We start from the raw sequence: 16,605 nt of genomic DNA, 5'->3' as shown, positions 1-16,605 counted from the left end.
AAATTTGATAGGAGCTCCAAGAAAGGCAGGGCTTGATTCATCCTAACTTCAGGAGGAGTCTGGTGCTTTAGCAGTTCAGTTATGCAGGACTTGATTTCTGGGTTCAGTTCAAGGCCACATAAAACTGATTGTGTTTTCCCTGCATCAAAATTCTGCCATTTTTTAAAGTGCATTGAAAATTGTTACATGGGAGCAGCCTTCTGAAAACTGGTTGGTGACAGGATGAAGACTTGATAATTCCTTTCTACTCCTTTTCCTTCTTCAGGCTTAGAGTTTGAGGTATAGGCAGAATAAATGCACATATATGCACTTAGGACACAGTCATGCTCATTCAAATGTACATATAAATGCAAAAAAAAAACCCCCAAACCAGCACGCTCCAAAGAGTTTCCTAAGAGTGTGCTTATTTATTAAATTCTGATGTGGAGATGCAACTTGAACTGGAGTTGTGAGGCAAGCTAGATTTCATCAGAGATCTGAGCAGTTACAAGTGCTGCCCAGCACTGCATGTTGGTGAGGTGAAACACTGAATTTCAATGCTGCTCAGAGAGTGTAAGTAGAAGAGGAAATGATTTCCATGGTAATTCTCTGCAGTTCCCCTCAGCCTGTGTCAGTAACCTAGGAGCATGTAATGGTCATTGGACAGTTCATCCAACAGTCTATAATTCCACAGAACTGCTAGTCTTAAAACTTGCTTTCAGTTCTCAGTCTGAAGAAACACAGATTTCAGTCCAGGGCACAGAATCCATGTTATATCTTAGGTCTTGTATCTCATTGCAGACCACAGTGAGAAGTGTCTGCATGAACAAAATTAATTAGGTTTCACTGAGGCTTTTAGAGAAATTTTCAGGGGTGCGCGTGCTAAACACTGAATAGAAAAAGAGGATTTCTCTGTCTTCACACTACTTAAAGACTATCAATATGTTTATACTGTTCAGTGCTTTCAAAATCCTTAAATCTCTTCTGGGTTCAGCTGTACACTGCTCAGCTGTAAGCAGTGTGGAGTGTTAATATTTTACAGGATTACGTTAGTGCTACAGAGCTTCTGTGAAGAGCATGGCAAAACATGTCCTTTATGGGATATGTGAGGAAGACACAGGGTAAAAAGGATAAAGCAGGGCACTGTCAAGTGACCCTTTAGCCGCAGTGTGCAAGAGCAAGGCTCACATATCTCCTGTTTAGTAGATGCTGGGGGGGGGGGAGGAATACAAAACTAGAAGCAGTGGTGTCTGTAGCATTACATTCATATTAAGAGTAGAGCCCCCAAACAGTTCCTTAGTCTGTCCTGCTGTTAGTGGACGAATCACTTTATCTTGTGAATGAGGCAAGGCCCTTGGGAGGCTCTTCATCCTGTGATAGCCTTCCATGTGAAAAGGCAAGGAAACCCACAAATGCTGTCCCAGCCAAATCCTTTTCTTTCTCAGCCAGTTGAAGGCGTTTCACCAACAAACAGGTTTTGCTGCTTTCCTCTGGCTTGTGATGACAGCTGCAGCTGAAGGCGTGCCACACTTGGCAAGGAAAGCATCTATCCTGAAGACTAACTTAGAAGGAGCTGCAGCCTTGTGAAGTGAATGTGACAGACAGCCATGACATTTTTCTGAATGGGGAACAGCATTAATTGCCCAGAAACATGTGTATTATTTTTTCTTCCTACTACCCCCTGCACGCCTCTCTCAGGAAATCATTCTTGGTGCTTATTGTTGATAGAATCATAATTACGGTTCATTGTGGGGAAAACTCTGTCCTGCTTGTTAAGTAGCAGAGTTCCTAATGACTTTGAAAAGCCCTAGATATAACCACAGAAGCTCTGAAATACACACAGAAGGGAAGTCACCTGCTACATTTAAGTGACTGAACTTATGTAAAATGTGGGATGAGCCTAGAACTGTGGAGGTGGAAAATTAGCATGAAGGTTTTGTTTTGTTTCTACCATGCATTCCTATTTATTTCTCAATAAATACAGAGATAAAAACATAGAGAAATAGAACAGGCTTATATAGTTTGGAAATAGTGATTTTGTTGAGGTGAAAAGTTGTTTTTCCCTTAAAGACACCAGCTGGAGACTGTACAAAAGTGATAAGGAACAGTGACAAATAAGCATAGCTAGAGGAATTACTCACTAGTTTAAGAGTACGTGACATTGCCAAACTACCTCACAGGCTTGCAGAACTTGCCAGAATTTGTGAGCCTTTCCTCTGTAATGCATTTCCTTTTGTTTTCTAGAGAGACACTCAATTCAAAACATGTTTTCCTAACTAAAAGGAGCCACGTGCAGTTTGTATCAGAGGTGGAAGTCAACTCCTTTCCCCCATGTAAACTGGAAGATCAAGGTGAAGCACACCTTGCCCATAAGGTGTCATTATTTTCTACACACTTGCTTTCTCTCTATCTCTGCTGCTTCTTGCTTCATAGTCTTTCAAGCAAAAAGTAAATTCAATAATATTTGGGTTGACATAAAAGTTTTGTACTCTTGAAGTCTACAGCTATAGAAAATGCACTGACCTATTCCCAGTCCTTCCAGTTTGCTGGTCTGTTTTGATTGACTAGTTATCCGTCTTAGTTCTTTGACAAGTTGATGACATCCTTAGCAATATCAGTGGAGAAATTGAAACACTGGGACAAAGAGGCTGAGTTTTAAGTCCACTGTTAGTAGGATTTCCATTATAGCAGATAGCAGAGAAGGTGATAGCAGTGGCATGATTTTGGGTGCTCTGATGCATAGCGGGGCCCTCAACATTTGTGGACCTCTATCTGGATGAGGCTGCAGCTCCTGCTGAGTTTACTTCAGCATCTTACTTTGTAAAAGAGAAATACTACAGGTGATCCTACACTGATGGCTGGCGGGGCTTGTGGGAATGCAGCAGGACCTTGTGGGGATCTCAGTACTACTCTGCCTTCTCTGGTGAATTGAGACTTGGATTTCTGCTGTTGTTGACCTCAGTCATTTATCAGTGCTAAACATTTGGCTTAAGAAATGCTAGTAACAAGAGAAGGCCTAATATTGTCCATTAGCTAAAATGGTGAATGAGATAGATACTTACACCATCGTGGCTAAACTTGTAATACACAGTGTTTTCAATCTGTTAGCTGTCAATTGTGTTTTCTTACTTTTAAATAGGAAAAGATAGGTCTTTCAAAAAATAAAACAGTGCTTCCCCTTCAAATGGTGATGAAGTAACAGCTTGGTAAGTTTGGACAGGGTGGAGGCTGAAAACAGAGAGGATTTAAAATATTCTGAGCTTCTTTTGCTAGGATGAGAAAGCAGAGTCCAAAAGCTTTCTACATTATTTTGAATGTAGAAGCTGATAAAACATTGCTTCTCCATAAAAACTCTTTAAATAAAGTCAGGTTTCAGCTGTTGCACGAATGGTTTGGAATCCATGCTTTTAAAATGAGTAAATGCAGGGGGTTTTACACATGTCTTTTAAACTTTTAGGATTCAGTTTTTAGAATTTTTAATTCTAAATTCTAAAATTTTAATCAGCTGTGTGATTAGAAAGATTAGAAAGATTATTTTTTATTATTACAAAAGTAATGTTTGCACTGTAGTCTTACTCGAGAATCTTGGACTTCTAGAAAATTCTCAGAAATCTTGGCATCATACCCAAGAGCTTTGTTAATGTAGTCCTGGCAATACTGTTCCCTTGAGAAAAATCAGCATGGAAGTGCTAAGAATCAGTAGTAGTAATAGAATTTCAAACATACACATGTGTGATGCAAGCTAGTCTGAATCAACTTGTCTAATATTATCCTGGGAAGGAAATCCATTCCTAACTACCCGAGTCTGTGAGAGGACAGGATCCCAGTAAGATTTCTTTCCTTCTTTTCAACAAAATGCTGCCATTGCCAGCCTGGAGCTGTGGGTCCACCAAATGCACACTCCAGTGTACAGGCCCTGCTGGAGTACACACACTTCCCACTGTACACTTCTGCATCATCCCATTTTTTTCCATTTAGCTACTTCATCCTGCATCCTACTTCACTGCCTCCTCACCTCTGCTGCCTCCTTTCTGAGGGAGCCACATCACAGATTTCCCTGTTTGCTCTGAAGAATCTCCCATGAGGTCCTAGTCAGAACTCCACTCTTTCACTCTCATGTGCAGGGAGCCAAAGTGGAAAAGGCATTTGAGATAGCCAGGTCTTTGCTCTCCAAAGGTATTTGTTCATTCTCTTCATGGGATAAAGTAAAGGGTTTATATTGGTGAGCTACCAACTGGTATTGCTCTGAGATTTGCCTGGTGTCAGTGCATCTTCTCTGCATCCTTGCATTGTTGCTACTGCTGTGGGTAAAATCGGGAAGAATTTTGTCTGCATCAAGCGCTGGCTAAGCCAAGTCCCATCCCAGAACACAGAAGAGGGCTACTTGCTAGGAGTTGCTGTTCTTCATCGCCCTTTGGTCCCCAAGTAGATCTGCTGTGGCAAAACCCTGGTTCTGGTTACCAAAAATATTCTCTTTCCAAGATCAAATGGTGTTCCCCTTAATTGCATTCACAGATTTCAAGGAATGGATTTGCAACAATAACGCTTTCTCACATGGCACGTATTCTGTACACATTAGTCATTATAGTGACGCGTTGTAAATGAGATTGTAAAAGCTAAAAAAGGCTTAAAATTGGGCACTTACTTTAGGGTCCAGATAACTGCAGTGACTTTCCAGTGCCCAGACATGCTTCACTCTGAATTAGATATTTATAGGCTCTGAACTGCAGGAAAGTGCAATGGGAGGCTTCTGTAACGCAGTTAAAATACCAGTGTTATTCACACTGAAGATATAGCATGTTTTTGCTAGTTACTGTATGATTTCAGAGTTATCATATTACCAGGTTATTAAGCATGAGTCATCTTATCAGATCTTGCCAGTCTGAATGAAGGACTTACATAATCTCTGAAATGTGATTTAGCAAACAAGAGCAGACTGTCAGCCAGCATCATGCTGTCTGACTGAGCAGACAAGTTCCTTCTTCAGGAAACCAGGTAGATAATGATGCATTTGGTGTGCTTTGTACAGCATGAGTCCCCTCTCTGCCAAACTGCCGTTGGCATCTTCTGCTGCGGTTGGCAAACTGAAGACACGGTGCTTCTGAATAACTGTTGTCTTTGGATTTTCAGCCCTGCACAATCTTGACTGTGGCAGTCAACCTTATCTCATTTCCCTGAGGGAAAAATGGTTCTTCCAATGAACTGGGCTTTCTGTCTTCCCAAGATACATCTCTGGTCATGTACCAATTGAGCAGCTCCATGGTACCCCTTGGGTTTACACTGAAGTAGCTTCGGACTATATCACTGACTATAGCTTTCCCCTGTTCACTTTCCAGGTTGTCTTCTTTGCCTTGGTGTTCCTCTTCCAATCTTTTGGTGTTTCTTCTGTGGTAGGGTGCATTGGAAGTACATATCTTTGAATATGTCTCTCAGAAGGTATGTGGATGCCTTGGGGGTTTCGACCTCTGTCAAGACTTCACAGCGAATCTTTAAGAGGTTTAAAACAAATAACATAAAAAAGAAGTTTTAGATATTTATAAGTTGTATGTTTGCAAAGGGGATCCTTCTTCAGTGCCTAAAAGGCTTGCAAGTTGGGGACCTTCTGCATTCATTATACTGCACAGAGGCACTGGTCATGTGAGGAGCTTGATGTTGCAGGTGATGCTGTGAGATCTGTACCATTCCTGTGTTTCATGTGGGCTGTAATAGAAGCTTAAATTTTACAGAATTTTATCTCTGTTTCCTAATTATTTGCTTCTTTCTGTTTATCCATTCCCTCCATATCAGGCCTAATTTCAAAGATATTGGAAAAATACCTAGAAGTTTTTAAAGTATCTAGACATTTCCATCCTGGCTCCGTTCGTGACCCCACCAAAGATTCAGGGCCTGGGTAGGGTGTAAAGACCCATGAGGAGCCTTGTGGAGAAAAATATCCTAGGCACTACTTGTCCATTTTGTTTCCAGTTTTGGTTTGCACAGGCCAACCTTTGCCAGGTGAATGGGAGTGAGTGGGCAGGGATGTGCAGGCTGCAAAACCATTGAAACACAGCCTCCTCTCTTGGCACAGAGCGAACCGGCTACCTGCTACTAACTGGCAAATGATGTTGAAAAGCAACTATGTAGACAGGTAGTAATTTGTGTTGATTTTAGGGAAAGCATTCTCCAGGGGCAGTTACCCCTTGTGTTAGCTTTTGAGCCATGACACGGTTCATTTTGCATCTAAAAATGCTTATATAGAAGAGGACAGGGAACGAAATGAGGTGTAACATCATCAGTGCTGCATTTCAGCTGGAAAATATATAAAGGGCTTTTCTGCTTATACGAGAATAGAATTGAAATGAGAACAACAGGAACTCCAAGACTTGCAGGTCCTCTTCACAAAGCACAGGAGAAAACTAGGAAGAGCCTCCAAACAGATCTGCATAAATAAGTGCAAGTTCACAGATACTTTGTCCATCTGAGATCACTGAGATGACTTCTCTGGCATTAGGTGTACAAAAAGAGAGATGCTCAGACTTTGCTGTCATCTTGTACTTGCCATAAAAATGGCAAATGTTTTTCTTGAACTGAATCATGATTTAGATCTTGGAAAATAAACAGTATGATAAAAAATCAAAATGTTAATTCTCAAAGCTTAAGGAAGGTTATGGCTTAAGTCTTTCAGGTTCTTTGAATTTTTCTTAAAACTTTGAATGTCTGATGATTATCAGTATAGCACAGTGAAGGGTGACCTTGTTTGATTCTTCCTTATACTGAAAACTCAAATTCAGGCCTTGTCAGAGATTTAAGCTTCAAATCATATTGCCACTGTTACTGAACTGGCTTATTTGAAAAGCAGTTTTATCTTTAGTTGTATATTGCAAGGATGTTTCTTCCTTTGGGTTTAAAGGTAGGCTCTTTGCAGGCAGAACGAGGAATGTGGCTGCTTAAAAGCAGGCGAAGTTTTGAGAAACATGTTTTGAAGGGCATGAGAATGAGAGTGAAATGGGTTTAGCTAAGCTTACAAATGTTTCATTTGCTTGTGCAAATGTGGTTATGCTTTGGGAGCGCTGAAGAGCAGGATTTTGCTCTCTGTTTGCAGGTGAGCAGCAAGCATGAGCTTGGCAACATGCAGTCATGAGTGCCAGGACCGTGTAATCTGAGCCACGTCTTCAGCTGACTTCCCAGCAGCGAGGTGTTTTTGATCCTGTGCCATGGAGGACTGCCTTCACACCTCCTCCGAAAACCTCTCCAAGCTGGTGAGCTGGGCCCACAGCCATGGAACCATCTGCAGCCTCATCCCCAACCTCAAGCACCTGCTTTCCGAGGGGGCCCATGGCAACCTGACGGCCATGTGGGGATGCAGTGCTGGCCATGCCTACCACTGGCCCCTGGCTGCCACTTGCCGGGCTGGCTCCCAGGAGCGTGTCTGCTTCCAGGACAGCCGCAGCTTCAATTCGGACAGTCCTAGCATGCTGGGTGTGCCATCAGAGGCACAGGCCAGCCCCCTGGAGCGCTACCAGGGTCGGCCAGGGAAGACCAAGCTGGATTGCACCCGCACTCGTGACTCCTGCGACTTCTCCTATTGCAGCGAGCCGTCGGAGCTGGGTGAGCCGGTGGAGGAGTACGAGGATGAAGCCACTCTGTTTGACATGGTCTGTGAGTCCTCTGTCACCGATGAGGACAGTGACTTTGAGCCGCACCCCCACCGTGCCCCCGCTGGTCCCCGCAAGCGTCCGGCTGCCGGGCTGCCCACGGCCACCCAGGCACAGCCCGCTGATGAGGGTGGCAGCGATGTGCTGCTCAAGAAGATCAAGCAGGAGCTCCCTGAGGACTACTATATAGTGGCCAATGCTGAGCTGACTGCCGGCGCCGACGGGCCAGCCCTGGCCCTGACGCAGATGTCCAAACCCAAGCCGCAGCCCCAGGCTGGCCCCTCCTGCCTGGTACCCACCAGGGCTGTGCCCCAGCCCATCACCGTCCCCGACCCCGACCCCCAGCGTCTCTGCTCCTCCCCACCGGGCCTGCCCCGCATGGCCACACAGCGGCCACCCCGGGGACCCCTGGCCTCCCCAGCACGGGGGGCAGGCAGTGGCCCTGTGGCTGCCCTGCAAGTGCCAGCCACCAGCTCCAATGCCACCACCACTGCCGGGAAACCCATCAGCATCCCCCTCTCAGCACTGCAGCTGCCTGGTCAAGAGGAGCCACCAGCTGCTGAGGAGACTCTCCCGTCTGTCCCACAGCTGACCCCAGGTGGCGAGGTGGCTGGCTCGCCCTCGGTGAGTGCTGAGCCTGAGGTCAGCTCCAGCCAGCAGCAGTCCCATGCCGTGCCCACCACCACTCCGGAGGCAGTGGCTCAGTTGATGCCAGGTAGGATGCTGGGCGGGAGGTGAGGGGCGGCAGCATTTTAGGGGTGGTCACCAGGCATGGCTCAGTGATGGGGCAGCCTGTGAGGATGTGCTGGATTGCATCAGGGTCCTGCTGGCACATAACTCAGTAGGCAGAGAACCCACATACATTTGGAAGAGGATTTGGAAGATCTCAACTGAGCAAAGGCCAGGCGCACTACCCCATGAGGAAGTGTATTGCAGCCACAGGGAAAATGCTTTTTTAGGTCAATTTTGGTTACAGTTTTTCACGGGAGAGAGCATGCAGCCACTTTGCTGTGTGCATGGGTCAGGGAGGACATGAAACCAAGCCATGAACTCTTTTGGTGAACCAGAAAGAAATGGTCTCAACCAATGTAGCCTGGAGGTAGGGGGTCAGGTGTTGCCTTGACCCTGTCAGAAGAGTGATGTTGGACATGGAGAGGCAAAGGAGAGTACAAGGAGAGTACCAGGAGAGAGGTTTGCACTTCTGTAAATCATTAAACTATTTCCCTTGCCTGTAAATCAGAGCAGTCAGCAGAGATGAGAAGTATAACTAAAGGCTTAACCATGAAATTGATAACACTTTAATCCTTAATAAAAAATTTTTTTTTCCCTTTTCTTGGTGAGAATACTTGTGCCCCATGTCCATAATTTCAGTAAGCACTAAAAACAATGACTTTAACAGACTGGATGATACTTCAACTGGACATCCTGAAATCTGATTGAATACCAATAAAGCTATTAATTGGCAAGAGCCTGTAGATCTTGTTGCCAGATAAAATAACAAAGTTAAATACCGAGTTTTACGAAGTAAAACCCCTAAGCATTAGAAATTAGAAGGGATGATAATTGTCTTAGTTACACCAAAGCATATATTTCAGCCATCATTTCTGCATGGCTGCATCTTTGAGAAGTTATTTTGCAGCAGTCCTGTCATATCGCATCCCTTGTGGAAATTCCCTTACTAAACTCCATCTGGTTTAGAACTGACTCTGCTCAGCTAAATGTGAGAGAGGTGGTATGCCTGATGCTACTCAATCCAAATTGTGTGGTAAATCTATTTATTCTGCCTTCCTCAGTTTATAGTCTGTCACTACTATATATACTAGAGCTGGTATCTACCAACCTGCCCTTGCAACTTGCTCAGTCTCAAACTTGCAATCTGGGACAACAGAACAGAAACGTAGGGAGAATTTTTTTGTGTTAGGTGTGTGTTATCTGGGAGCGTGATTTACTTTTAACAGAACCATTAAAAAATCTAAAGTGTTTTTGCCAGGTCCTGAGAAGCCAAACAAGATCAGCAATTGTTACTGCTTAGGATTAAACCTTACAGGAATGCATGCAGCACCGCATTTTCACTTCTGTATGGTTTCAAGACCAGGGTTAGTCCATATCTAGTCTCACTTTGAGGACAAAGTGGGATTGCTCCTGGATTGCACCCACTGCATAAATCAACCCTCAAAACCTTCTAATGCGTTTTGCATGGACAGTGATGTGGTTCTCAGAGTGCTGTCCAAATTCCAGTTCAAACAGTTATGTTCTTTGTAGTTAAATTTCTTATGCTCTTCCAAAGAATATTACGCAGTTCCTTTCCTGGTATAGTGTTGTTGTCATATGCTGTTACTCTACTCAGCAGTAGTGGCAATTTAATGAGGGTAAAATAATTGGCATATGACTAAAACTTGATATGTGAGTGAATTCTCCCATTTCCATAGAGCCTGCTCCTTTGGGAAAGAAGGACTGGCATTAATAAATCTTCAAGTTGCAGAAAAGTGAACGATGTTGGCAAGTGAATTTATTACAGATGCGTATTTCTGCACAGCAGATTCTTGATAAAACATTGAGGTTTGATTAAAGATTAGATTAGGGTGATTGCTCATGTACAATGATTTCATTAGGTTGTCTCCTAAAAAAGAGCAGTGTACTGGAAGTGGGTCATGATACATAAAATTCGAGCTATATTGAACTGCAAGAAGACATTTATCTATCCTGTGTAAAAATTTCCTGTCAGCCAGATATGAGTGTAATTCTTATGTAAAAAAAGGCAGGAACTAATTACATCGAAGAGCCTAGGGCCTGTGAATTTTCAGGTCTTTCATTACCACTTTAGTAGCAAAGCATTCAAGAATATATGTAGGTACTGTAGTCCTTTTCTTGTTCTGGAAAAACTGAGAGGATCTGCATCAGTTAGGAGAGAAATTCTTTGCAATAGTGAAGAGCAGGAAATTTCTGCAATTTCTACTTCCCAAACAACCTCTTTTGTCCTTTGCTTTTGCTAATACTTGATTTGCTTTTTTGTGTCCAAGAACCAGCAAAGGCAAGGTAGATCACATCAGTGGAGATGGAAGGTGAGTAAGAAACATCATGCTTTAGGTTGCAGTACATGCAGCTTAGAGAAATTAGTGACACTTTCATGGCTAAAACCAGGAATGGAAAAGATTTGGTATTATTGCAGGAGGATATGGAGGAAGACTATTGCTCAGAGAAGGACAGAGCTTGTTTTGTATGAAGGCAAGTTTTGATTCTCAGAGAGGTAGGACTTACTTCGTAAGCACAATTGCTGAAGAACTGAGGAAGAATACACACTGTCCACTTGAAAACTGAGGGTGAAGATGTGCTTTGTATTAACAAGACAGTGCAGCAAGATATCTCTGGTCCAACATTAGTCCAGCACTATAAATAGAGGAGCAAAGAGCTCCATGAAAAAAAGAAAAACCAAATCTATTTGTACAAACTGTGCAGTACACAGAGCAGTGAAGTGTGAAGTAAAAAAATCATCTAAATGAATTGACTAGGATTGTTGCTTTTGTCAGAGATGTGGCAAATGATATTCTATGGTACCATCATAGTGCCTCTCACTGTCCTGTCATCGTGGTTATCGAACAGTATCAGCATTTGAATGTGTGCCATGATGGATCCTGGTCTGTGGTGAGGGCAGTACTTAGCTTTGCTACCTCTGATGTCTCTGCTCCAACATCCTCTCCATTCTTTTATTTTCTGTAACTGGTGTGTTGGGATCCCAGATCAGTACCTGATAATCAGCTTAGCCTGATGACTTGGACAAAGATCTAGTTCTGTTCCCGTGCTCTTGTCACAAGACAGTGTGAGCAGGGGTTGCAGCCTTTCATGGTTGGCATCTAACATGGTTTGACTCTTGTTCTGCTCTCAATGTGGACATCTCTGTTGGTTCCAGGTGTTCATGTAAGTCTCTGTCTGAACATTACCATTATAAAATGCTGTGCATCAGATTGCAGTCTGATATTTGTATAGAGCTCTTAGGTGAAATATTGTAAGTATTTTTCTGCACTTCCCTTTTGTACTTCACATGGTGTTGCTGAAACAGAAAGGGACTTGATTGTTTAGATAAGCGTACTTTCTGAGAGTGACTTTCCACTTTGTATGAGGTTGATACTTCAGTATGTAGGCCTAAGGAAGTAATCATTCCCCAGTACTTGGCACTGGTGAGGCCACAGCTGGAATTCCCTGTTCATTTTTGAGTCCCTCATTCCAAGAAAGACATAGAGGTGCTGAAGCAACAGAGGACAACAGACCTGGTGAATGGTTTGGAGCACATATCCTGTGAGGAGCGGCTGAGGGAGCTGGGGAAAAAGAGGCTGAGGGGAGACTTTATCGCTGTCTTCAACTACCTGAAAGGAGATTGTAGCCAGATGGGGTTTGATCTCTTCTCCTAGGGAAACTACTGACAGTAACTGGATGTGTTCCTTTTGATTAAACTCAGATTGACTGTCAGTGACACTGTGGTCTGTTGTAGCTTTTCATTAACTAGGTCTTTGTGATGAAAACATCACTTGAAACCATAAAACAGTTGATTAATAATATTTAATTCATTGCTTGCTGCAATTGCTTGGATTGCACTTCAGGGGAAAATGAAAGAAGAAAGCTGGCTCCCTGTTTTGTTCAGAGAAGGAAAAAATTTTCTCTGAACTATTCTACTCGAGGTCACAAAAAGCTCAATGTGCTATATTACTGAATTATTTCAAGCAGGAAGCCTGTATCCAAAGATCAAGCTGTGAAAAATAAGAATATTTATCTCTGATCCTTGAATAGCTTGATTCAATTTTCTGTTTACACTCATCTCTCTCTTAACTGGGTATTTGCCTAATCTCTGCTTTACCACAGTGGCTGGTCAAGGATAGCAGTATGAATGAGCCACAGAAGCACTGATGTTTTTGTACGGGAATAATTTCATTTTGTCCACAGCTTGGAGCACTGTTCTGATTGTGATGGGCTCTGTCCTTTAGTCACGTTGATGTGCCAAGTTATGGTTTGTTTGTTTTTTCTATCCTTGGCAAATGGAACACTGCTACTTGTTTGGGGCTTGATTTCTCTTACTGACTGTAAATCCAAGAAAGCAAATTAACAGACATGAAGACTATTCGTGGCATTACAGCACAGCATTCATGCCTGTATGCTGATACACATTTTGCTTTTTGCTCACAGATTTACATTTCATTTTTTCACTCTGTGTAAAGAAGTGGCTTTCTGCCTCTTTCCTCTCCTGTGATTTGACATAGACCTCAGAAAACATAGGCAAATAACTTGTCCTGTTTACCATTCACTCAGACAATTGTTAAATGCATCAGACTGTTTATTATGCTAGTGCATAATAAAATAGCCATATATACATATAAAATATATATAACATACATCCACAACTTATCCTTTAAACTATACCCCATGTCACCTCTTACATTAATTCGTTTGTGTTAGTTTTGGTATGAACTTGTTCAGTAGCAGGGGAACTGATTGTTCATGCCCTGTATAGCAGAACATTTTAATGGAAATAACAGTACAATCCTGACAGGAAAACTTTGACAGTGTAAATACAGAAGAGAAATAATAACAATATTCTTAGCCGCAGAGAGGTATTGTAATGTGTGTATGCTCTCTGAGGAGCTAGAAAACATTTGAAATTCCTCATTTTATTTAAAGAGGCCTTATTCAGGTAGAGCTGCAAAATGTGGCTAAATATTTACTCAATGAAACTATGATAAATTAGGTTTAAATGTATTCAAGGACAGAAACAAGTCAGTTGTGCCATGAACAACAGTCCAGTTCTTGATGAATATGCTTTTCTTACAGGTTTGTCTCCTCTCTGTGTAGAATATCCAGCTGCTCCTGCACCTCTTGGGACTCCTTGTCCTGGCAAATGCTTGGACATGCCATGGCTAATATGGAATAAAGTATGTGCACTTTGATCTGCCAGAGTGTGTGAGCAGCTGCCTAGCAGAGTATCTCACGCCTGAGGTCTGCGGTCTTTCTGCAAGCTGAGGTGTATTCCCAGCTTGTTGAGTCTCCCCCAGCCTTGTAAGACTTTTGCATCTTTGAACTTCCATCCCTTTCTAATGTGATGAGAGTTGTGTTTGCAAAGGTTAAAATAAAGGTCAAAGTCATAATTTTTTTTTCTGGAGTGTGAGGAGGAAAGGACTCTCAGCACAGGCTCCAAACAGAAAAGCAGGCTAAAAGTCCACCTTAAAAGCTGCTTCACTTGAAATGTTAGACTTCATCCTCTTAGGAGAACTATGGAAAGATCTGGTCCTCAAAACTGCTTTCTGACCCTGTGAAGGCAGAGGAAATAGCTGTTTTAAAAGTGTGCATGGAAATCAGTTTAACACAAGGTTGTAAGTTGTGACCTCTTGATAGAGTTTGTGCCCTTCCAGCTTGCTTCACTCTGACTGGAGATTATGCAGTGAAAGGAAAGGTCTGGTTGGGCAAAATCACCAACGGAGAATTTCAGAAATAAGACTGTAAGCAGTAACAAGGCAGTTGGAGTACTTTGCTAAATTAAAGATGGGGATGAGAGAAAATATACTGAAATGCTGTTCTTTGGATGTGTGTGCTGCCATCTGGTCCCAGAAGTAAATGGCACGAGCTGCCAACAGATGCTCTTACACCTGCAGTAGATAGTTCAGCCAGAACAGAGAAGGGTAGCTTTTGATTCACTACCAATGACACTTTAATAAAATAGAGCAAAAAATGTCTGCAGCCTCTAATAAGCAATATATCAACCAAGTGCTGTCAGCCTGTGTAGAAAGTTCACAGTATGATTTATTATGTTAATTAAAGTCATGTGGTCCTCATGCTCTTGAGTCTGAAACTGCTCACATTCTCAGCTTGATTTAAGAATACTCTTTGGCCAAGACTTAAAGTGCACCTTATTATGATTAATGTAATAAAATATTTATTACATTCTCCTTTGCTTTGTTTCTCTGCTTGCTGCCCCAGTTAGACTGCCTCATTTGAAACACTGATATAAATTAGATTTCAGATGATGAGGATCCTCATCTGGTTTTAATCTCTCCCTTTGGTGTTACGTTTTTTTCACATCCTTTGTTCTTATTCTCTCTTCTCTCCCCCACATGTTTATTTCCCTCCTGTATTTCCCAGCACTGCTTGTCAGCTGCTGTCTGAAGTGAATCAAAAGCCAGCAAACTTCATAGTCCTGGCTCATCTCTTTAAGACCTCTTGCATTGCTTTCTCAAATATGCTTATTAAAGGTATTTCTTACATGCAATGACAATAAAACTGGTGGTAAGCTGTAGCTGAGAACATGCTAAACATCTGGGGTGGCATGTTTTACATGTTCTACATTTACATTCTTCTTACAGAAGACAAAACTATAAGGGGATGCATGCTTGGGCCTAGTTTCTTCTTCCACATGACTTGCAGAGAGGCACAAAATTCCACTGTGCCAAATTTTCCAAAATGCTCTATAAATTTATACCTGTTATTTTGTGCAAACCAGTGCTCTAGTTAAATTGTTGACTGAGCAATCAGTGCTTCTGAGATCTGTGTACTCATCTGCAAATCTTACTTCCTCTGTACGAGTAAAGGTGGACACCTTTCTGAAAATTTAAGCACTTAGTTTGGTTATGTAAGACATGGTTTATTGCCATGAGAATCTGTATAGTTTTTAAATTATAAGCTTAATTCAACAAAGGAGATGTGTCTCAGACCTTTACAGGTTTTTTCTCTCCTCATTTTTGTTTTTTCTTCTTGTTATTTTCTCTTAGCAGCTTGTGAATTGAGTCATTGTATACATATGAATGTTGTTCAGTTGTGCCCCTCTTCCACCTTTCGAACATATAATGACTTGGTCCAGTTGATTTCTACACTTCTATGTAAGCATATACTTAAATACGGGGATCCCAGTCCAGAATGAACTTTAAATATGCTTTATTGGGTTGGAAACTCACTTGGAAGAAAAACTGATGCCCTGCTGAGGATGTGTATGCAACACTTTCTGGATTGCTGCCAAGCCAAGTCCTTTTTATAAAACGAGTGCATCACTTCTGCTGTGCATCATCCGGCTTCGAGTTCTCAGGGTAGGTTAGGCAATCACAATCATACCTTTTAATTCCTTCTGCCACAGAGCATGAAAGTAACCAACATACTTTGAAAGGGCAACATTTCTCTATGTTGCTAAAAAGTCCTGGGTAAAAAAAGAATTTTATTTTCTAGAGTTAAATATTTAACCTGAAGAAAGTAATTGGCTAAAAATGTCTCTTTTCTTTAGCCTTAAACTGAAACCAGTACTTTGAGTTTTCTAATGGTGTTAGCCATGAATTGTATGGAAGCTGTTAGAACATTATATGGCTGAATGCAAAGATGCATGCTCCACGTAAAGCTGACATTAGCTTCACATTCTAGGTAACGTTTTGCCACTTACCGACTCCAGCAGCATTCCAATTTCACCAAACTGTCTGATTTATTAAAGCTGAGCTCTAAAAAAATAGCAATTATGTCTTAGAAGTGAGCATTGTTGAAGAAAGTTTAGTCAGTTATTTTGAAACACATGGATTTTCACACATTTTTTAAAAGTTTTCTAATGTTTTTGGGTTTGCAGTAGTGAAAACTGTAAGCACAATGTTTATATCCTCCACCTCTATGAAGAGTAGAGTCCCTTAATGTCTATTATATAAAGATCCAAATAATTTGTTTTTATAACCCTCCTTTAAAGGTAATAGCTGTGGACGTAAGAGAGACCTGAAGATGGTTGCAGGATTGGTTGTAATCCAGGTGACTGACCTGGAACAGGGCAGATAAAATGGCAGACTCCAGTCCAGCTGTGAGCTGAGTATATTTTGCCTGTATATCCCCTAAGTACCAGATGTATGGGTTTCTTCTGTAGTCTTGCAAAATATCTTTTGTTTCTGCTGTTCTCCGTGGTGTGCCCCAGGGAGCAGCTGCAGTGTCCTACTCTGCAATGCTGCGCTGTTGGGCAAGCTTGGGAGTGCTGGAGTTGGTGTGTTTGTTC

General features: G+C 42.1%; 1 protein-coding gene across 1 annotated transcript in view; it reads left to right on the top strand.

Annotated features, from left to right (window-relative positions):
- Positions 1-16,605, top strand: part of KIAA1958 (KIAA1958 ortholog) — a 50,399-nt gene that overhangs the window by 23,141 nt on the left and 10,653 nt on the right. Inside the window, exon 2 of the mRNA XM_027908336.1 lies at positions 7,061-8,328. Within this exon, the coding sequence (XP_027764137.1) occupies positions 7,173-8,328 (1,156 nt within the window). The 5' untranslated portion in view covers positions 7,061-7,172. The remainder of the gene's footprint in view (positions 1-7,060; positions 8,329-16,605) is intronic.

Source organism: Empidonax traillii, unplaced genomic scaffold, assembly GCF_003031625.1.
Source record: "Empidonax traillii isolate 1590-97213 ecotype Southwest subspecies unplaced genomic scaffold, ASM303162v1 scaffold3:size4013460, whole genome shotgun sequence".
NCBI classification, from domain to species: domain Eukaryota; kingdom Metazoa; phylum Chordata; class Aves; order Passeriformes; family Tyrannidae; genus Empidonax; species Empidonax traillii.
The sequence above is the reverse complement of the archived record's forward strand: the minus strand, read 5'-3'. Positions and strand labels throughout refer to the sequence as shown.